This window comes from Erythranthe guttata, chromosome 4, assembly GCF_056151865.1.
Source record: "Erythranthe guttata isolate IM_541 chromosome 4, IM_541, whole genome shotgun sequence".
Lineage (NCBI taxonomy): Eukaryota > Viridiplantae > Streptophyta > Magnoliopsida > Lamiales > Phrymaceae > Erythranthe > Erythranthe guttata.
Window position 1 is genome coordinate 13473818 of NC_142536.1, and position 23794 is coordinate 13497611.

The window sequence follows — 23794 nt, forward strand, 5'->3', positions numbered from 1 at the left end:
ACAGGGAGAGAGGTAGAGATAGAGAGAGAGGGAGAGAGAGAAATCGAAAAATACATAAATAAAGGTAGAAAATTAACGAAAGAGAGTGAGGGGGAGTCAACGACAACGGCGATGGCGGCGGTGGTGAACGAAGATAGAGTGAGAGAGGCGGCGACGGTGGTGGTGGTGGGCAGATCTGGAAAAAAATGGAGAAAATTAACGAAAAAGATGGAGGGGGGGTACGCTTCAATTCATCTAACTAAATACATAAATATGACTATAGTCATATTCGAATATGAATATAGTCATGTTGTTGCTACTGTACAGATCTGAAATTGTATTTTCAGATCTAGAGGAAAGAGAGAGAGAGAGAGAGAGAGAGAGAGAGAGAGAGAGAGAGAGAGAGAGAGAGAGAGAGAGAGAGAGAGAGAGAGAGAGAGAGAGAGAGAGAGAGAGAGAGAGAGAGAGAGAGAGAGAGAGAGAGAGAGAGAGAGAGAGAGAGAGAGAGAGAGAGAGAGAGAGAGAGAGAGAGAGAGAGAGAGAGAGAGAGAGAGAGAGAGAGAGAGAGAGAGAGAGAGAGAGAGATGCAGAGACAACGTGGGAGAGAGATGGAGAGAGAGAACGTGAGAGAATACCAAAACAAATAAATCTGAATTGGAGAAACGTGAATATGTAAGTTAGAGAATTTAGGGTATAGAGGCAAGAGAGGAATATAAAAAAAATTAGGATGTGGCTATATTATTTCAAGCTAAGGATTTAAATTAAAGAATGAATTTGGACTTGTCAATTAGTTCAAATTAGGTTTTGTTTGAGGGACTCATAGCATATTATACCTTATAAATAAAGGAAAAATTAATGTAAATGACAAAATTACTCTCAACCCTTTAAACCCAACTCTTAATTGTAACCCCAATTTAACTTCAATTTAATCAATTTTGACTACAAAAATTCAATTTTAACTTTTTTTTTAAAAAAAAATTTCTGAAATATTATTTTGCCGCAGGTTTCCAGCATTGACTGGCGGCCAACGCCAGACTCCGGTGTTGACTTTTGTCTTATTTTTTTCGCCGCCGGTTTCCGGCGTTAACTTTTTTTTTTCCGCCGCCGGTTTTCGGCGTTGACTTCTTTTTTCCCTAACATTTTTATCCATTTTTTTACGACCGATGCTGCACGTTGACCATAATTGTACTGTCACTCACAGTAATTATACTGTCGCTAAAAGTACATTTACGTAATTGTACTGTCAGCAACAGTACAATTACAGTCAACCACAACAATATTATTATTTTTTTGGTAATTTTTTTATTTTGTGTGATTTGTTGATAAGTCAACGTAATTATACTACTGTCATTGACGCTAAAATTACTGTAAACACAATAATATTACTGTCAATCAAATCAATATTGTTATTTTTTTGCTTTGTTGTTTTGTTTAATTTGTTGACCGATTAACGTAATAATATTATTGTCTACTATTGTTATATTACTGTAAACACAATAATATTACTGTGGTTGAGGTAATATTATTGTTGTTACAGTAATATTACTGTCAACCACATCAATATTACTTCTTTTGATTTTTTATTATGTTTAACTTTATTGAAAGATCAACTTATTAATCTTATTCTATTACACAATAATAGTGATTTTTGTTGCGTTAATATTACCGTGATAGAAAGTAATATACCAATATTATTGTGTTAAACTGTAGTATAGTTAATATTAATGTGTTAAACAGTAATATAGTTCATATGACTGTCAACCACAGCAATATTGATGTTTAAACGGGGCAAAAAAATGTTAAAGTAAAAAAATAATTCTAAAAAAAAAAATGAAGTCACCACCGGAAATCAGCAGAAAAATCAAGAGAAAAAAAATATTGAAAAAATCAACGTCGGAATAAAAAACAGTAAGTCAATGCGGGAGACCAGCGGAAAAATCAGGAGAAGAAAAGTCAACGGCGGCGACGGACGAAATTGTAGTCAAAGTTGAGTATTGAGTCAAAATTGAATAATTTGTGAAATTTGAGGTCAAATTGAGCTTAAATTAAATTAAAGGATAAAATTAGAACATATTAAAATGTGATGGGGTATTGTAGTCATTTATACATCTCAAGACAGTGTGTGGACTTTTTTGTAAAAAAGTTTTTTGCCTAGATCATTTTATGAATAAGTATGAGGATGATGGGCTTATTTGTAATGGACTCTAATTTAAAATTATTATTTGTTGTGTTTATATTGATGATAGTATTCTATACAAATAGTATGCTTATTTTAAAACAAGAAAGAATGTAATAAAATAGGAATATTTATGTCCTCTAATATAATTTGTATTATGGGTAAACATAGGATCAGAATAGAAAAAACGGTTAACTTTTGTAATTGTCAGGATGGCCGAGTGGTCTAAGGCGCCAGACTCAAGTTCTGGTCTTCGAGAGAGGGCGTGGGTTCAAACCCCACTTCTGACACCATATTTTTAATTTTTATGGCCGTGGCTATTTGCAGTATTAGATCCATTAACAGGTCGAATTTTATCCGCAAACTCGACATCAAGATGTCGAGTTTTGGGAAACAAGCTTATTTCGACATCATAGCGTCAATCAAAATGCACAAAATTCTACGATTACATGTCGTGTCCGGTGTACAAAAACCAACATTTGGTTGCTATAGAAAAATATTGACATTAGACGACATGCAAATGTCGAGCAAATATACCAAAATCGACATTTGAAGGTCGAGTTCCATAATAGATCGAAAATGTTCTAAAAGCATCAAATCTAACACAAAATCATCGACTATTAAGCATAATCCCACAACTACGTACTCGTGGAGAATTCTAATTAATATTTTAACAAAATAGTGAAAAAGTTCGATTGTCAGAAAACTCATTCGATTTTTCGTCCTTTTAAAGGCGTTTGGGCTTGGTCTTCGGTGTTGGATTGCGTTTGTGTTGGAGCACTCATCGTCGTGAAGGATTGGATCGCAGTGGCAGCGGCGAACTCAGGCAGCGGCATTTAAGGGGTCTTGGTCTTGTACGTTCCAAATATGTTTTCTTATTACACTATTTCCTTTTTTTTGGGCTTTGGACACTTAAACCTTGTTTTTTGGTCATGAATAAAAAATAAAAGGAAAATAAGTAATGGGTATATTAGTCATTTAGATTTTTTTTTGTGGTTTTTCTTTTAATTGGTCTTACACTTGGTGAAACGAGTATTTCGAATAGCCGCGGCCTATTTATAATTCTTTGATTAAGACAATTCTTCAACTGCAGTTACCTTCATTTTGAACCGTTGAAACTTGGAAGATATTCGTCAATAAGGCTCTCCAGGCCCTTTCCTCAATGGACTAGATGAATTCCCTATCTTCATGGATGCAGATAATTGAATTGAGAATATGGTAAAATGACGAGTCAAATTATTAAATGATGAAAGATTTTTAAATTTCTTAAAAAATTACATGAAATAAAAATATATCTCTTTTTAAACTCACAAAACAAGTAACTAATTATTTTCTAGCCAAAAGGTTAATGAGGGTGCAAATTGTCAATACCCATAGTAGAGTTGGGAATGGGTTGGATTGGTCGATTAACAGCCTAAAAGTCGACCCATCCGACAAACCAATTTTGCTCAAATTTGAAAACCGTTGCCGACCCAACCTTTGTGGGTCGGTTGATGGTTGACAACCGAATATTTGGTTACGGACTGGGTCGGTTGATGAGTTATACCCCACCTAGTGCACTTAAAAAAAATCAAATTTTGGAGTAAAAATAGCACATTCTTCGTAATGCCACTGTGCGATCATCATTTATCAGTTCAAACTAATTAATAGCAATCTGAAGAAAAAAAATATAATTAAGAAATTCAAAGTAATTATGAAAACACACTCTTTATTTTATAATTTTTAATAAAATTTTAATTATATAGTTGATTGACCGATAATTATCGGTCAACCAACTTTTGATAATATTAGAAACCACTAACCGACCATTATAGATGTGTCTAGTTGAAATTTTCGACCCGATCCAATGGGTCGGTTAAAAAGTCATTATCCATCTAAAAATATAATCGGTAATGGATCAGTTAGTGGATAAAAACCAACCCAATCCAAGTCTTAACTCATAGTATTCCATACAAATAGTATATTGTTTATTTTTGAAACAAGAAACAATGTACCGTATAAAATAGGAATATTTATATCCTCTAATATAATTTGTATTATGGTAAAAAACATCATTAGAATAAACCAAATCCTTAATGTTCTGTCAGGATGGCCGAGTGGTCTAAGGCGCCAGACTCAAGTTCTGGTCTTCGAGAGAGGGCGTGGGTTCAAATCCCACTTCTGACACATATTTTAATGATATTTGGAAAAATTATTGTGCTCATATTTTTGTAACCAACATAATCACTAAAACTATGGATACTAAAAATAAAATTTGACTCGCCTCCTTTTATTTTTGTTTAACCCGAAAATACTTTTAATATAAATAATAAAAGGTTAGGCTTATCTCTCTTCTCACGGTCTTTTTTTTTTTCCACTCGCCACACCTCAATCTTTTCTCTCTTCTTCTCAACCGTTCCACATCTCTCTCCTTCTCTCATATTTTTGTCGTCAGCCCATCACGTTCTCTCTCTCTTGCAAATCAATGGGTGCAAATCGAGGATGCCACCGCCACTATGCCGAGATCTGAAGATTTTGAGGATCCATCCAGATCCGTCGCCGAGCAGTAGAGTAGAGTGAAGGAGGCGATGAATAGATCTGAAGATCTCGAGGTTCGTGGAGACCTCGGCGACGGTGCGGTGGAGGAGGAGGGTGTAGAAGGGGGCAACGGAGGTGGGTCTATGGCGATGGCGGTGGTGGTCGTGGTTATAGATCAGGTGATAGTTATGGTGGAGGTGGCCATTGGAGATGGTGGTGTGAGGTTAGATCGATGGTTGGAGGCAAATAACCCGAAAATACTTTTAATATAAATAATAAAAGGTTAGGCTTATCTCTCTTCTCACGGTCTTTTTTTTTTCCACTCGCCACACCTCAATCTTTTCTCTCTTCTTCTCAACCGTTCCACATCTCTCTCCTTCTCTCATATTTTTGTCGTCAGCCCATCACGTTCTCTCTCTCTTGCAAATCAATGGGTGCAAATCGAGGATGCCACCGCCACTATGCCGAGATCTGAAGATTTTGAGGATCCATCCAGATCCGTCGCCGAGCAGTAGAGTAGAGTGAAGGAGGCGATGAATAGATCTGAAGATCTCGAGGTTCGTGGAGACCTCGGCGACGGTGCGGTGGAGGAGGAGGGTGTAGAAGGGGGCAACGGAGGTGGGTCTATGGCGATGGCGGTGGTGGTCGTGGTTATAGATCAGGTGATAGTTATGGTGGAGGTGGCCATTGGAGATGGTGGTGTGAGGTTAGATCGATGGTTGGAGGCGATTGCATCAGCCTAGGGTTTTTTTACGGCGCTAGGGTTTTGGTTGACGGCTAGGGTTGGCGGATAGTAGTTGGCGGCGGTTGTGATTTGTTTGCCCTAGGGTTTGCCGGCGGCTGATAATTTTTTTTTATGCTAGGGTTTGGAATACTACGCCGTAGTAAACCATAGTACGCAGTAGTAAACTATAGACTATAATACACCGTAAACTATAGTACATCGTAGTATATCATAGTACACCAAATTCTACTACAATATTATTAACAACAGATAAAATTAAAACAAGATAGAAAAACATATGTAAATTGGATTTAAGAAAATAAAAATAAAAACAAAAACGTGTTTTTTATGTAATTTTCTATATTATATAGAAAAGAAAGGATTTTTATTTAGTTTTATATTAGTGTAAAAAATGCTTAAATGAAGAAAGAGAAAAGAAAAAAAGAAAAAAGAAAAACGTGTCTTTTGTAAAAATAAAAATAAAAATATAAAATGGAAAAATGATAATATTCCAGAGTAAAAAGATGATAAATGCAATATGAACTTTAATTAAAGCATATTTCAAATTTGTGAGTGAGGGGGCATTTTTGGAATGAATTTTATAAAGGATTTGTAGCAAAGATTTAGTTAAACTTGTCATTTAGTTCTAATAAGTTTTCTCACTAGGGACCTATATCTTAAGGCCCCAAAAATTTATTAGACTTCAAAAGACATCTAAAAATTTTATGTAAACATCGTGTTTTAATTAGTAACTCTCCTCGTGGTATGCACGGCATATATATTTTTTATTAGTAATTATATTAAAGTATATGCATGCATACGATAAATTATAAACATTAGAAATGAGGGAAAAATTATGTGCATGCATATGATAAATAAAAAAAAATGAACACATCATACAAGTTAAAAATTAACACTCAATTCTTAAATACCAAGAGAAAAGGGGAACCACAAACTTCTGGTAAATGGATATTGTAATTAAATTTTCCAACTGTTAAGTACAGAAATAATTATTCAATTTAATAGAAAAATAGATTATAGAAATCAGAGAGAGAGAGAGAGAGAGAGGCGCAATCCGAGCATAAATTATTTGAGAAATAGCTTCACTAACTCCAGTCTCTGCAGAAACTCACAATATACAAATAATTATATCTATGTTTACATGTGCATGAACTTAGCAAATAAGAAAAAAGTACCACCGGCATCACAAAAGGGCAGCAAAGCAACAAATATGTTCATAGAATGTAATTACTTAATCAAATTAATCCCCTTAAATAGCGACAAAGTAAGTGAATTTTAATAAATATAAAACGGACGTACAATTAAGTTATACAGTGGCATAGAAAAACGAATTCCCAACTGACTGTAACGAAATCAAACAACATAGAGAGAAAATCAAATCCAATTTAAGATAGAAAATAGCAGAGAAAATAGAGAATAAGTATATATATAAAAAAAAAAAAAAAAAAAAGAAAAAAAAAAAAGAAAAAAAAAACAAAAGAACATTGCCGAACATAATTTTTAGTAGCTTCTCCAAGCCCCTAAGTTAAGTATCATATAGTCAAAAATCAACAAGCCAAAAATAGAAGTAACACATACATAAATATTCTAAAAACAAATTTGCTTCAAGCAACAATAACAAAATGAAAACGACATGGAGCGTTTTTTTTGCTTCGAAACATAATAAATAGTGGGCAAATTCAAGACAGAAGAAGAAAAATATATCAAACAACAAAATATATAGTTTGAATTGATTAAATATAGAACATGAAAACGGATTTTTGAGTTACAAATAGATAAAGGAAGCAGCTCGAACAATTTCTTAGAATGCGAACATAAATAACGTTCACAAAGTGATTTCTTATACAACTAGGATAATCTTTATTAGATCACAATTAATTTGGACTTTCTTTTAGATAATCATACACATTTACATCACATATGTGAGCCAACATAGTTATTAAAATAATTCCTACACATACAAGACTTGCAAAATGCACACTGCAAATAAAAACACCATGTGTAAGTAAACAACACATGAATTAGCGAAACAAAAACAGTACATGAAAATATCAAACCATCATACGCAAATGCAAACAAAGATTGCAACATTAAAATTTCAATTTAAATTTTTTTTGTGAAAAACTAGACAATGAAATCTAACACGGTACCTAATATATGCGTAATCTCATTTTGCACTTTGCACACTGCTCAAATAACTAAGGAGTTTGTAATCTAGAAACTGCATATTGAAATTTGCAAACTAGAAACTGCAAATTGGAATTAACAATTCTAAAATACATACGATAAAAACAACAAATTATTATCAACAACAACCAACAAGCAACACCAACATCAAATTCTTGGAATTTTGAAATTTCGAACATCAAAACATTAATATACAAATTAAAAAATACGATAAATAACGGTAGGAAAATCTTTGAAATTTGTGAATAATGTACCGGAGATCGATGCTTCAACATCAGCTTTCCTTTTCCGGAAATAAAATGACCTATAACATTTTGTAGTTAAACCAACATCAAAATGTCTTATAGCAGATGAATAAAATGCGAAAACTATATACCCATGTTTTTTTGTTTCTGCACCATCTTGTTTGCTATTGAAAATCTCCGATTTCGCGTTTCTGAGAATATGGCCGAGATGCAAAAGTGAACAACAAGTTTTGCTAGGGTTTGCAGATTTCTAGAGATTTCTTTGCAGAAGATGTTTATGATTTGCGTAACAGGTTACAATGTTGAAGAGTTTTGTTATTCTAAAAACTCTTTCTTTCTTTCTCTGTTAATGACGATTTTCTTATTCCATAACATATGGCATTTGCCCTATTTACTTAAGGGTATTTCCGCCATGAAAAAATCAATGGACTTATACAAAATATGACTTATGACTTGAATTTACACCCCTAAAATCTAATACTTAAGGACCTATAACAAATTGCCCCTAATCATTAATATTATTGCATGATAGACACTTAAGCTGCTTAAGGTTGCCATTGACTGAAGCAAATTACAAACATTCAAGTTACACCTGATTTCAATCGAAAAAATTCAAGTTACACCCAGTTTTATACTATTTTGTGATTTAAAAAAGGGGTTATTTGATAAATAAAAAATAAATAAATAAAAAATGATGATAAATGCAAATTCTCCTAATTAATAGCATCCAAAAATATGCCTCCAAATCACGCTCCAAATCAACTTGAAAATTATCATTAGCCTACCATTTACACCAAGCCCACCCAACAATGGATAAATCATTTCAGGAAGAAGAAAATCAAAGACAGAGTCTGACATTATGAAAACCACTCTGTATAAACAGCTCTATAAATATGAACTCATTATGTATAAACAACTATATAAACATGAAAACCACTATGTATAAACAGTTAGATAAACAGGAAAACCACTATGTATAAATAGCTATATAAATATGAACACCACTCTGTATAATTACAAAGCCACTTTCTTGCTCGGATAAACAACAACATAACGTTCAAGCGAAACAAACATGTCCATACATCTACAATTTATTTATCAAATTAATTCAGGTACGATAATATGAAACCTACACAAATTACAAAAACTACGAAAACGACTCTTTATATTTGTAACGCCACTTTCCTGTTCATACAATTGTGGAAGAATTTCCGAGAATTATAAATCCTACTACGATGAAAACGGTAATCTGTAATTAAGGAGCGAGATTCGTGAATTTATTTAAACATGGTGTATTGATGGAAAAGATATTGCGTATCTTTTATTTTCAATCATAAATATGCCTTACTTTTAACTAAGGGTATAATGGTGATAATTAATATTTATTAATAAAGGGTTTTTTGTGCATAAGTCTCTCACCAACCATCTTTATTATTCTAGGTTCAGGGGTTATATATCTTCCGCCAATAAGCCCATCAATTTAATGTGTATTATAAACAAAGGAAAAATTAATGTATATGACAAAATTACCCCTAACATTTTACACCCAATTTTTAATTGTAACTCCAATTTAATCAATTTTGACCACAAAAATCCAATTTTGACTTTTTTTTTTTCTGGTCTGTTTTCTCCGCCGCCGGTTTCCGACGTTGACTTTTCTTAGAGGGCTTTTTTTTTTTTTTTTTTCTTCCGCCGCTAAATGTTGACCGTAATTGTATTGTCATTAACAATAATTATAATGTCACTGACAAAAAAGTAACGTAATTATAATGTCACTAACAGTACATTAACGTTAATGTACTGTCGTTGACAATACATTTATGTAATTGTACTGCCGTTCACAGTACAATTAGAGTCAACGATAATATTATTATTTTTTTTTTGTTATTTTTTTTTTATTTTGTTTGATTTGTTGACAAGTCGACGTAATTATATTAATGTCGTTGATAGTAAAATAACTGTAAACACAATAATATTCTTGTCAACCACATCAATATTATTTTTGTTTTTGGTTTTTTGTTTTGTTTGAGTTATTGACGGAGTAATGTAATAATATTACTGTCTATTATTGTAATATTACTGTAAACACAATTATATTATTGTTGTTAACCACACTAATATTTATTTTTTTGGCTTTTTATTATGTTTACATTTGTTGAACTGTTAACATATTAATATTACTCTATTATACAATAATAATGACTTTTATTGTGTTAGTATTATTGTCCTAGAGATTAATATAACAATATTAGTGTGTTAAACTGTAGTATAGTTAATTTTACTGTGTTTAACACTAATATTGTTAATATTACTGTCAACCACAGCAATATTGTTGTTTAAACGGGGGCAAAAAGATGTTAAAGAAAAAAAAATCAAAAATTAAAAAAAATAATATTCGAAAAGTCAACGTCGGAGACCGGGTCAACATCGGAAACCGGTGCCGGAAAAATCAGGAAGAAAAAAAAAAGTCAACGCCAAAGACCGGCGGTGACAGACCAAATTGTCCATAAAATGATGAAATTGAATAATTTGTGAAATTTGGGGTCAAATTGAAGTTAGATTAAATTAAACGATGAAATTGGAGCATATTAAAATATGGACGGCTATTTTAGGCTTTTACTAACCTCTGGACCATGTGTGGATTTTTGTGTAAAAAAAATTATTGTCTGAACCCCTTTATGAATAAATACCCATTGATGAATTTATTTGTAAAGTGTCCATTAATAAAAGCTGCTTTGAATTTATATTATAAATGTCAAATAAAATTTAGACCCACTATAACTGTACTTGTGTGATAGGGGTTTTGTCAAATTTTCCCTTTTAAAGATGCAATTCAACATTGGGGAATAAATCCATCAAAAACATTCCAGTAATACCATCTAATCCATCCTCATTTGCCTGCTCACAAACCAGATACGTAATGCAAATGTAACAGGAAATAAAAGAATGTGCAAGAACATCATCAAAATAAAGATAGAAACACTTGTTTTGTATTTTGAGTTTCTGACAATGAAAGAGAAACATAAACACACCAAGAGAACAAGACCATAAAACTGGGTTTCATAGAAGGTGAACGGGCACAAGCCGGTATATCCCTTTGCATGAAGTTATAGCCAAGGAGATTATTTAAATTAAACAAAAAAAAAAAAAGCTGAAAAATGCTTAAGTTCTCGCCAAACACGGAAAAAAAATTATTCTCCACAAGTAACTTTTATTTCGTCAATATCCGACTAGGGCAGACAAGGAGACTAAAGACTTGTTGAATTTAGCCCGTCAATGCTGATGCTCCAGATATAATCTCAATCAACTCCGTAGTGATGGATGCTTGACGAGTTCTGGTAATGGACAAAAAGAACATTCAGATTTATCCGAAAGAAAATTGTATCCGAATCATAATATTCAAGATAATAATAAAAGAAACAAAATAAGCTCAAATAAATACAAGCTGAGATATATGAAGGGAACCTGTTATAAGTAAGGGTGAGACGGTCAAGCATATCTCCAGCGTTTCTACTGGAGCTGTCCATTGCAGACATTCTCGCTCCCTGCTCACTGCAAGCATTTTCTAGTACTGCATTGAACATAACCTGAAGACAGCAGCATTCAAAAGTTTCCAATTTATCAGACAAAATCCGAGTCAAATTCAGCCCTAGTTTAGTTTTTCAACCAATCTCGAAAGGTAAAAACGTACACATGAGAATTGGAATTCTGTGAGGTTCTGAAGCACTTCTGACTTTGTTTCACCACCTTCAATTTCATAGGAATCCAATTCCCCAAGACTGCCGCCAGCTTCAGCTTCTCTCTCCACAATCTTTTATCAAAAAAAATAAAAATACACATGGAATTAATTAGCATGCAACAGTTATATTATATGTATATAATGGTTCATGTGTGTAAATTCAGTTATGCAATCAATACAACCTCGGGAGATAATACAGTTGATGTTGTTGGCAGAAATGCAACCACAGACTGGAACTTGTTGAACACGATCCTTAGTGCATCATACTCTACATTCTTTAAGATGTCATCTGCAATCACGGCAACCTGCAACGAACAATAGAATTTGAGAATCAGATATCAAGTACGAATTAAAAAATTCATAGCATTTTCTATTTTCTGAATTTTCAGACACATTAACAGGAACACCATCCAATCTTGGTATTAGCAATGAACAAAGTGGATGAAAATAAAAACCAAATCTGTTTACATCATATGTGGCCACAAGCCTCGAATAATCTGGGAAATTGCCTAAGGGTGAATAAAAAAATCCCAGCACAGCATGAAATGAAGCTGACAAAGGATAATCAGCTTGTATGCCACAATTCACATGGTGCCATGGCCTTTAAAAGCAAGTTCAGTAGTGTTTTGAACACACTATTACTCAGCCTATCTTAACTTAATCCCTAAGCTTATGCAAGTAAGAACTGCATCTAGCTGAACTCAGATATAGCCAAGCAACCTAGAAAAAAACACTCAAGTTGGTTTAGTTTTACAAACTACAAAGTAATTGAAAGTTTCAAACGCAACGGAAAAAACTATAATCAGGAAGTTGGAAAACGATGATAATTTAGCACCCAAACAGGTCAGTAAGTAAAAATATGATCATTAAAGTAATATTTGGCATGCTGGACAAAATTTTGAATTAATACGCAAGCATTTTGAAACACAACAGGCCTGAACAAAGACAACCTGAGTATAGTTAAGAGGATTCTTCTGCAACTCAGTTATCGACAGCCCAATGTCTTTCTTTGAGTCACGCACAAGTTGGGCCTTTGCCTTCTCTCCCAAAATGACATATTTGCATTCCTTTTCAGGACCTTGAATTACACATTTTATAGTTAATGACCACTTTGGTAACTAGCGAGGAAAGGGAAAAATAAAGAAGAAAAAAATATGGAGAGTACAGCTCAGGGATTTAGCAAATGCTTAATATACCAGAATTTAACTTGTAGAGCGCCCTGCTTATCTTCACAGAAGTAGAATTAATTCCACCACAGAGACCTTTGTCTGATGAGATTGTGACAATAACATTCTTCTTGACATCAACACCTAATGCAAGAAAACAGATGGACAGTAAGTACAAAATAAGAGTCAATGTGTTTGATGAACAGTCATAATCAGAGCTGCAGTTAGCTAAGCTAAGCATCCAGCTGAGGGGGGCTTTCAGTGTACAAGGAGGTTGAACAAGAGATGGCAATGCCTTGAAAGAGCTAATAGAGAAGGTAGTCTCTACAGACTTGATCTAAAACAGACACGGCTGGAAATAAGCCATCCATTATAATGGTTAAAGAGAGAGTTTATTAGCAAAGAGAGCAGATTGATGAGGCATACAGTCCTGGTTGAAAAGATAAAAGAAAACAAAATAAAAGGTCAACATCAGCATTCTGCAATGTAGCAAGCAAGGTGAACTAGTCTTAGTTTAACCTTATGCAGTAATAGCACATGACCTGACAATTTGCATCTTGTGTATACTGCATGAGTTTTCTTCGTAAATAAGAGAAACTTGCAACAATTCTCAATGTTGAGCACAAAAAAAAACAAGGACTTGCACATACTTGAGAAATCTAAAACGAATAAACTACAAGAGATCAGCAGGAACAGATAAGTCATACGCAATATCCTACTGGCTACTTCAGATGGAAGTAATTGTAATCACACCTAATGCTTAGACAGGCATTACTTTAGGCTAGCCAAAGGAAGTATTCAACACAAGGTGAATTCAACAGCAAACCTACAGGGATATGAACATAATGAAGGAATTGCCTAATTGTGAATTAAATACCAGAAAAATCACTTTTATCATGAACTCATGATCACATGATGTCTAACTTGCCTGCGTGACAGTAGTTGATAAATTTCCAGTTTCTGGCAATAATGATGAAATGATGAAGAAACACGGAATACGTAAAAGAGAAAAAAAATGATGTAGAAGAAATGTGAAGAGATATGCAGCTATGCACCTGCACAGACCTTCCAATAGAAACAATTCAACATTGCTCCATCATTACATAATCACTTTCAGAAGCTCCAACATATTAGCAAGCCAATAACACATCAACAGGCAATTCATAATGTACATAATGCATGGAATCAGTAGACAGCGAAAAACAGATTGAATTAAAATTATTAGAAATTTCATGAAGAACTCAAGCTTCAGTGAAACTTCGTCTCAGAGAAATTGAGGCACGATGGATATATATATATATATATATCTAAACTTACTTGGCATGTCACCAAGAAGAGCAGTGAATGGCTGCCATAGACCACGTGAATTTTCAGCTCTGGTTTGAATAGCTCGGAGTTTCGAAGCTGCAACCATCTTCATAGCCTTAGTGATTTTCTGAATATTCTTGACACTCTTCATACGAGTGCGCACTGCAGATTTGCAACATCATCATTAATATTTTTTTCCCAGAAAATAAGAGTTCAGAAAAGGTAAGAAGGTTGAAATATCAGGCAAATAATAACTAATAAAAAGTGCCAACAGGTTAAAGAATTGATCTTACCAATTTGAGTAGAGATGAAACGAACTCCTGAGAATGCCTGCTCCCTGTTGGCATGTGCTAAGTCTTTTAGAGGCAAAGAAAAAGAAAATGACTAATCGCAACAAAAAAATACATGACTTGCCGAGACCAGAGCAAGTGATAGACTGGAGTCATCGGGTATACCTGAACACTAGTGAGGATATATAATATTCTCTTGTATGACCTTAACTAATATTATAATTAAAACATATTCCGTACAAGTTTCCTTCAGAATACAGTAGTAGAGACAATCATTTTTATCACCATCTGATAAATGTATCGACACTACATATGTTCTTTTGACTAATTTTTCCTTTTGTTTTAGCTTTAGTATAAACCTGGTTTCACCTTGCTTTAAATACCCTCTCAGTCCACAATTTTATTCCTCTTCAACGTAATTATTTAATAAAATGTAAGAGCTTGATTCTCCGTTTTGATCTTGATCTATGGAACACAATGACTTTCCCACCACTAAGCTTATTTTCAATTACTCGTGTCTGATGCTTTTCATGATAATAATACTTCCAGGGGAATCTTGATCTACATTTGTGTTAGGCTGGCCAAAGGAAGTATTCAAGTATTCAACACAAGGTGAATTCAACTGCAAACCTACAGGGATATGAACAGACCCAAACACACTACTCTCATATTCTAAAAGCAGCTAAATCACCTTGTTAAGGTAAAAATATTAACCAGCTCAGGTTATCCACCTCGGGAAATATATTGCAAAAATATGAGCGTCATACTTTTAACATATTTAAGTTTAAAACAAATTGAACCGAGTCCGCCTACTTCAACAAAAAAACCAAAAAAATAAAGAAAACCACATCTCTACAAAGAAAAATTCGGTACAAGAAAACCACAACTCTACAAAATTGAGGTAAAATCATTTTGAAAAAACCCCACCAATTAAAAAAATAGTTTATGAAGCCTTGTTGTCGAACAATCAAATTTGAACTTTTAAAAAGAAATAAGCCCCACTCAATCTACATAAGTTACAATCAACACAACTGCCTGTAAATCCGTGCACCCAGTTCGCAGAAGTTACAACTACAAAGCTGCTGAGAAACCCCTGAAACAAATCCTGGACGAAAATGCTAAGTTCATTTCTCATTGGTGCAAAAATCAAATTACCCATCAGAGAAATCTCCACAGAACAGAGTAACAACTGATCATTTTCACCCATATCTAGATACACAGTAATTAAACATAACAGAAAACCCTCATAAACCAAATGCTTCATAAATTTGATAAAATCATACGCAACCAAGCAAAAAAACATGAAACAGAATCATGTGGTACATTACGCTGCAAAAGACACACCTCGCTCTGAATATCCGGAAACCATTAAGGAAAACAAAACAGTACCCATGAAATTTATCGATTCAGTGACATTTCTAAAAGCAACAACAGCGAAATCGACATAGGCTTAGAAATGCTAACCCAAAACCACCACAAATCCGCCATGAAGACAAAAATATAAATCTAGAGAGAGAAGAGAGAGATCGAATCGTACTCGGAGGAAGCGAGGGAGGAGCGGAGGGGATTGATTGGGTGAGGAGAGAGAAGAGGAGCAGCGATCCGTCTACCCTCGCGTCTCAGTGCGGCCATCGCCATTTCTTACTTCTTCAGATCGGAGCTGATCGGAACGGTTATCTAACTTTCTGAGCGGTGGTGGTGTGAATTCTATCTAGGGTTTGTTTCAAGTGCTCGCAAATGGAGGCTCTTCTGCGAAGGAGATGCTCTTTTTAGTGCAGTGATTTGTTTGGGGGGTGTGGCGTGGTTTACGACGTCGTTTCGCTGCTTTGCCTTGGACCGGGTTACACGTTGACTCCTTTAAGAAGATGAAAATTCCATTTTCAGGCTGTTTAGTTTTGGGTAGTTATCATTTTGGTACTTGAACTTTTATATACCTTTTCATTTACAAAATTCAAATCTTTTTTTATAAACATTCTTTCAAAATTCACGTATTTTACAATTGGTGATTGATTTTTCCTTTTTTTTTTTTTACTTTAATCATCTTATGAGGTCCTACATCTGATGCAATATTTTTAAGGAGTGATAAGTTTTTAGATCTCAGTTTCAAAATAAAAATCTAAAGTGCTCGAATTTGATAATTATAAATTATTTTTAGATTCTTTTTTTTAAGTTGAAGTGTATGAGCGATATAAGCTTTTTTTTTTCATAATTCATAATGATAAAAAAATATGTTGTAACTATTATGTAATCTGTGGTGGATGTATACGGCAGTTACACAATCATTAGTGTATGTAATTAGAGGGGATAGTGGTGGATATTAAGGTCATTCGTTTCCTTGGAACTCATGACCATTTGAATGGTCTTCCTTGTAAGAGACACTGTTGTATGGAGTTGAGACACGCTTGAATAAGAATATCATATATACACACACATTTGCTCCCTTCTTGTAATTTTCTTTGTTCTATAATACGTTATCAACACGAATGCTCTAATCGTACACAAAGAATCATGGAAAATGATAAGACTCGTGTGAGCAACTTGGATGGTGGAGATATTTGCTTTGACATTAATGGAACAACACACACTATTCTTCGAGATAAAAAAATATTTCTCGAGGTTGAAATTGGCAAGCAATGTTAGTACAATTTTCGGTTCGACAAAAATAGTTGATGGCTTTGGAAGAGCCAATATAATTTTACCCAGTGGAACAAATATTTTTACAAAAGAGGCTTTGTACTCTTGCAAATCGAACAAAAGCTTATTAAGTTTCAATGGATTTCATATCGAGACAATAGATCAGCGGAATATGGAATATCTTTGTATCACATCCAAGGTTTCATGCAAGAAGCATGTGAAATACAGACTCCCAGTTTTCTCATCGGAATTATATTATGCGACCATGAGCACAATAGAATCAAACGTAGTGCTGAACAAGAAGTTCAATGATCAAATTTTTTTTATGCTTTGATCGATTAGGCCACCCAGAGTCGATTACATTGCGTCAAATAATCAAAAAAATCACATGGGCACACTCTAAAGAATCAGAATATTATTTTACCTGAAAATGTGTGTGTTGCATGCTCACAAGGAAAATTGACTGTAAGATCGATCATCTCCAATGAAAGTTCGTAATGATTCCCCATGATTTTTACTAAGAATTCAAGGGGATATTTGTGGACTATTGATCCACCTTGTGGGACAATTTCATTATTTCATGGTCCTATAAATGCATAGGACCATGGACTCCAATTTTTATTGTTATAATATTCAAAGAGATATCTATGTGAACTCCACATCTGATGATTTAAGTTTTGTCCAATAGAGAAAACATAGACAACCCATTTATGTATATGATGAAGCTCAAGTGTCGATTGCGCAACCGAAGAGTTTTGTTTTTAGCCCAAGAGAATAAATAATATTCACAGTCATTGCCACTTGTGCGAGGTGTCGAAGAGCAGAACACCGCTCGTTAACCTGCAAAAATAATTCATGACAAATTCTAGGAGACACGCAAGGGGTGGCACGACAATTATCCTCTGACACTCAGTCAGACATCGGTTGGAGAGTATAAGCAATAAAACCTTCAACATGCGAAATAGAGCGTTGATTCATATGCGAATGAACACACACATTTATAGGTAATGAAGTGGAATATTTCACTTGTGATACTAACGTGGGACAAGAAACATAAGGCGTCTTCTCATAAGCTTTTCAGACAGACTTCACATAAGGGCTTTCCGTTGGGCTTTTCCCTTCTATGAGCTAATATGCCACCGGAGATATTTTCGAAAGACTACTATCTTATCCTACAAAATAGAGTGGATCATGTATTAGTTACTATACTTTATATTATATGTATTCATTAGTACATTATATCGTGTATATTAATAGTATTATTAACTTTTTAGCATATTACAATAAAGACAATACAAGATTAATATTGGAAGAAAAAAATAATTATAAAAAAATTATAGTAAAAGCCAAATTAGGGCTAAAATTTTAAATAATAAAAATATTTTTTAAGTTCAAATAATATGTAGGATGATGTTTATGGCCTTGTTTAAATTTATGATTTTTAATATAGAAGAGATTTTGATTTTCAACGGTTATGGAATTAGTTATGGCCCATGCAGGTCTCGAACCTGCAACCTCCGCGTTATTAGCACGACGCTCTAACCAACAGAGCTAATGGGCCATTGTAAATATATTCAAAGACTAAACTATTGTTCATGGAAAAATAGTTCGGATTCTCTATTAAGTTACTAATAGTTTATATTTTTTATATTTTTCAATACATATATGTGTATATTAATTATATTATTAAGAGTTCAATATATTTAATAGATATAATACAAGTGAAGTCTTGAAAAAAAATGGTAAACTATTTTGAAAGTTATAGCAACACTTAAACTCATATAAATATAATAAAAAAAAATATGGCTTTGTTGTCTTACAAAGTGATGAAACAACTAGATAAAGGCTAGGGGTTACCGCTACGACCTACTCTACTCTAGCTACAGCTAACTAGTCAGAACTTATTAAGATAACCTAGTTATTTCCATATTTAAAGCAAAGCCTTCTAATTCCAACACTGGATCCACAGTTCTCGAGTGGAGATACTCTACGTTTGCTTTTCAAGCCCGGACTTGGTAAGAGAATTGCGTTTGACATATTGCCCTTCTCTAAAAATGAAAGTTAGCCCCCTTTTCTTCAAATCAACACCGCTTCACCTCTTTTATTAACCAAAATTCCAAGATGTAAAACCTAATCACGATATTTGTCCCACCTTTCTTCAGCCATGTCTCATAGCTGCACGTTTGGATACGTCTTCATCATCCCCTCTGCGTCTTCCCAAGTGGCCTCTTCGACAGGCAAATGAGTCCACAATATACAATAAAGTCAACATAATAAAGTGAGATAGTTTTTTCATAGCTCCTTCATCTGAAGCACAAACGCATCTTTTTAAATTGCAACAGACAAGCCAAAAAAATGGAGTTACAAATTAAATATTTTGCATTTATGAAATTGGTTTTATCATTTCGAAGATATTAGGATAGTTAAAATAATACAAAGCCGAGATGAAATAAAATGCTACAATAAATCAGAAAAACCCATAAAATATGAAATGATCGTGAAATGCATTGAAATATTGTAGAATCAGTTATACTTATAGTATAATAAGTTATAATTAGAGTATAGTACGGTGGAATGGTTACAAACATACAATTTTTGTTGTATATGTAATATTCATCACAGCTCACCCAAATGAACTGTACAAGTTCAATTGAAAAGCTAGCCAACATATAGATCTATAACTTTCTGTCTTTTATTTTGTGAGATTCTGTTATAATTTTCAAAGATATAATAAAAATAAATAAATTAATACAAACTTTATTGTTATAATATTCAAAGAGATATCTATTTGAACTCCAATTGCACTGATTTTAGTTTTGTTCAATAGAGAAAATATAGACCAATCGTTTATGTGTTTGATGATGCTCAAGTGTCGATTGCGCAACCGAAGAGTTTTTTGTAGCTCAAGTCTTGACAGTCACTGCCAGGTTTGCTAGGCAGTCGAAGAGGAGAACACCGCTCGTTAACCTGCAAACTAAATCATGAAAAATTCTAGCTGGCACGCAAGGGGTGGCTCGACAGTTATCCTCCGGCACTCAGTTAGAAATCGGTTGGAGAGTATAAGCAATAAAACCTTTAACTTGCGAAATAGTACTTTGATTCATATGCGAATGAACTCGCATATTTATAGATACTGAAGTGGAATATTCACTTGTGACACTAACATGGGACAAGAAACATAAGGCGTCTTCCCATAAGATTTTCAGACGACTTCACATAAGGGCTTTCCGCTGGGCTTTTCCCTTCAATGAGCTAATGGGCCACCGAAGATATTTACGAAAGACCACTGTCTTGTACTAGAAAATAGAGTCGATCATGTGTTAGCTACTATACTTTATATTAGATGTATTCATTAGTACATTATATCGTTTACATTTATAGTATTATTAACTTTTTAGCATATTTCAATGAAGATAGTATAAAATTAACATTGGAAGAAAAAAAATTAATTAAAAATTATAGTAACAACATAATTCGGACAAAAAATTTAAATAATAAAAATATTTTTTAAGTTCAAATTATATGTAGGCTAATGTTTATTGCTTGTTTAAATATAACATTTTTAATATTGAGGAGATTTCGATTTTAAGCGGTTATGGAATTAGTTATGGCCCATGCAAGTCTCAAACCTGCGACCTTCGCGTTATTAGCACGACGCTCTAACCAACTGAGCTAATGGGCCGTTGTAATTATATTCAAAGACTAAACTATTGTTCATGAAAAAATAGTTCGGATTCTCTATTATGTTACTAATAGTTTATATTTTTTATATTTTTCAATACATATATGTGTATATTAATTATATTATTAAGATTTCAATATATTTGATAGATATAGTACAAGTGAAGTCTTGAAAAAAAAGGTAAACTATTTTTAAAGTTATAGCAACACTTAAACTCATATAAATATTATAAAAAAAATATTTAAATGCATGTTTGGATGCATCTTCATCATCCCCTCTGCGTCTTCCCAGGTGGCCTCTTCGACAGGCAAATGAGTCCACAATATACAATAAAGTCAACATAATAAAGTGAGATAGTTTTTTCATAGCTCCTTCATCTGAAGCACAAACGCGTCTTTTTAAATTGCAACAGACAGGCCAAAAAAATGGAGTTACAAATTATATATTTTTCATTTATGAAATTGGTTTTATCATTTCGAAGATATTATGATAGTTAAAATAATACAAAGATGAGATGAAAAAAATACTACAATCAATCAGAAAAACCCATAAAAATAAGAAATGATCGTGAAATGCATTGAAATATTATAGAATCAATTATACTGATAGAAAAATAAGCTATAATTAGAGTATAGTACGATGGAATGGTTACAAACATACATTTTTTGTTGTATCTGTAATATTCATCATAGCTCACCCAAATGAACTGTACAAGTTCAATTGAAAAGCAAGCCAACATGTAGATCTATAACTTTATGTCTTTTATTTTGTGAAATTTTGTTATAATTTTCGAAGATATAATAAACAAAAATAAATTAATATAAACTTTATTGTTATAATATTCAAAGAGATATCTATTTGAACTCCAATTGCACTAATTTAAGTTTTGTTCAATAGAGAAAACATAAACCAACCGTTTATGTGTTTGATGATGCTCAAGTGTCGATTGAGCAACCGAAGAGTTTTTGTAGCTCAAGTCTTGACAGTCACTGCCAAGTGTGCTACGCAGTCGAAGAGGAGAACACCGCTCGTTAACCTGCAAACTAAATCATGAAAAATTCTAGCTGGCACGCAAGGGATGGCTCGATAGTTATCCTCCCGCACTCAGTCAGAAATTGGTTGGAGAGTATAAGCAATAAAACCTTTAACTTGCGAAATAGTACTTTGATTCATATGCGAATGAACTCGCATATTTATAGATACTGAAGTGGAATATTCACTTGTGACACTAACATGGGACAAGAAACATAAGGCGTCTTCCCATAAGATTTTCAGACGACTTCACATAAGGGCTTTCCGCAAGGCTTTTCCCTTCAATGAGCTAATGGGCCACCGAAGATATTTACGAAAGACTATTGTCTTGTACTAGAAAATAGAGTGGATCATGTATTAGCTACTATACTTTATATTAGATGTATTCATTAGTACATTATATCGTTTACATTAATAGTATTATTAACTTTTTAGCATATTTCAATAAAGATAGTATAAAATTAACATTGGAAGAAAAAAAAATAATTAAAAATTATAGTAACAACATAATTCAGACAAAGAATTTAAATAATAAAAATAATTTATAAGTTCAAAATATATGTAGGCTAATGTTTATTGCCTTGTTTAAATATAAGATTTTTAATATTGAAGAGATTTTGATTTTAAGCGGTTATCGAATTAGTTATGGCCCATGCAGGTCTCGAACCTCCGACCTTCGCGTTATTAGCACGACGCTCTAACCAACTTAGCTAATGGGCCGTTGTAATTATATTCAAAGACTAAACTATTGTTCATGAAAAAATAGTTCGGATTCTCTATTATGTTACTAATAGTTTATATTTTTTATATTTTTCAATACATATATGAGTATATTAATTATATTATTAAGATTTCAATATATTTGATAGATATAGTACAAGTGATGTCTTGAAAAAAATGGTAAACTATTTTGAAAGTTATAGCAACACTTAAACTCATATAAATATTATAAAAAAAATATTTAAATGCATGTTTGGATGCATCTTCATCATCCCCTCTGCGTCTTCCCAGGTGGCCTCTTCGGCAGGCAAATGAGTCCACAATATACAATAAAGTCAACATAATAAAGTGGGATAGTTTTTTCATAGTAAATTGAAACAGACAAGCCAAAAAAATGGAGTTACAAATTATATATTTTTCATTTATGAAATTGGTTTTATCATTTTGAAGATATTAGGATAGTTAAAATAATACATAGATGAGATGAAAAAAATGCTACAATCAATCAGAAAAACCCATAAAAATAAGAAATGAACGTGAAATGCATTAAAATATTGTAGAATCAGTTATACTGATAGAAAAATAAGCTATAATTAGAGTATAGTACGGTGGAATGGTTACGAAGATACATTTTTTGTTGTATCTGTAATATTCATCACAGCTCACCCAAATGAACTGTACAAGTTCAATTGAAAAGTAAGCCAACATTTAGATCTTTAACTTTATGTCTTTTATTTTGTGAAATTGTGTTATAATTTTCAAAGATATAATAAACAAAAATAAATTAATATTAACTTTATTGTTATAATATTCAAAGAGATATCTATTTGAACTCCAATTGCAATGATTTAAGTTTTGTTCAATAGAGAAAACATAGACCAACCGTTTATGTGTTTGATGATGCTCAAGTGTCGATTGCGCAACCGAATAGTTTTTTGTAGCTCAAGTCTTGACAGTCACTGCCAGGCGCGCTAGGCAGTCGAAGAGGAGAACACCTCTCGTTAACTTGCAAAATAAATCATGAAAAATTTTAGCTGGCACGCAAGGGGTGGCTCGACAGTTATCCTCCGACACTCAGTCAGAAATCAGTTGGAGAGTATAAGCAATAAAACCTTTAACTTGCGAAATAGTACTTTGATTCATATGCGAATGAACTCGCATATTTATAGATACTGAAGTGGAATATTTCACTTGTGAAACTAACGTGGGACAAGAAACATAAGGCGTCTTCCCATAAGATTTTCAGACGACTTCACATAAGGGCTTTCCGCTGGGTTTTTCCATTCAATGAGATAATGGGCCACCGAAGATATATACGAAAGACTACTGTCTTGTACTAGAAAATAAAGTGGATCATGTGTTAGCTACTATACA

At 33.2% G+C, this 23794-nt stretch overlaps 1 protein-coding gene and 5 non-coding genes across 6 annotated transcripts; 2 read left to right on the plus strand and 4 right to left on the minus strand.

Moving 5' to 3' along the window:
• Nucleotides 1–2361: 2361 nt before the first annotated feature.
• TRNAL-CAA (transfer RNA leucine (anticodon CAA)) lies at nt 2362–2445 on the plus strand. Its single transcript has one exon. It is a non-coding gene; the product is annotated as a tRNA-Leu (tRNA).
• Nucleotides 2446–4237: 1792 nt separating this feature from the next.
• On the plus strand, nt 4238–4321 carry TRNAL-CAA (transfer RNA leucine (anticodon CAA)). The gene has a single exon. It is a non-coding gene; the product is annotated as a tRNA-Leu (tRNA).
• Nucleotides 4322–10817: 6496 nt separating this feature from the next.
• On the minus strand, nt 10818–16319 carry ATP3 (gamma subunit of Mt ATP synthase). Its single transcript, XM_012998515.2, has 9 exons — nt 15890–16319; nt 14356–14399; nt 14072–14224; nt 12785–12898; nt 12539–12666; nt 11771–11893; nt 11541–11660; nt 11315–11436; nt 10818–11184 (listed from the first exon to the last, which is right to left on the minus strand). The coding sequence occupies exons 1-9, from the start codon at nt 15988–15990 to the stop codon at nt 11115–11117; spliced, it is 975 nt and encodes a 324-aa protein (XP_012853969.1). The 5' UTR covers nt 15991–16319; the 3' UTR covers nt 10818–11114.
• A 2154-nt stretch (nt 16320–18473) lies between these two features.
• Nucleotides 18474–18547, minus strand: TRNAI-AAU (transfer RNA isoleucine (anticodon AAU)). The gene has a single exon. It is a non-coding gene; the product is annotated as a tRNA-Ile (tRNA).
• Nucleotides 18548–20594: 2047 nt separating this feature from the next.
• Nucleotides 20595–20668, minus strand: TRNAI-AAU (transfer RNA isoleucine (anticodon AAU)). Its single transcript has one exon. It is a non-coding gene; the product is annotated as a tRNA-Ile (tRNA).
• Nucleotides 20669–22346: 1678 nt separating this feature from the next.
• Nucleotides 22347–22420, minus strand: TRNAI-AAU (transfer RNA isoleucine (anticodon AAU)). Its single transcript has one exon. It is a non-coding gene; the product is annotated as a tRNA-Ile (tRNA).
• Between the last annotated feature and the right edge of the window lie 1374 nt (nt 22421–23794).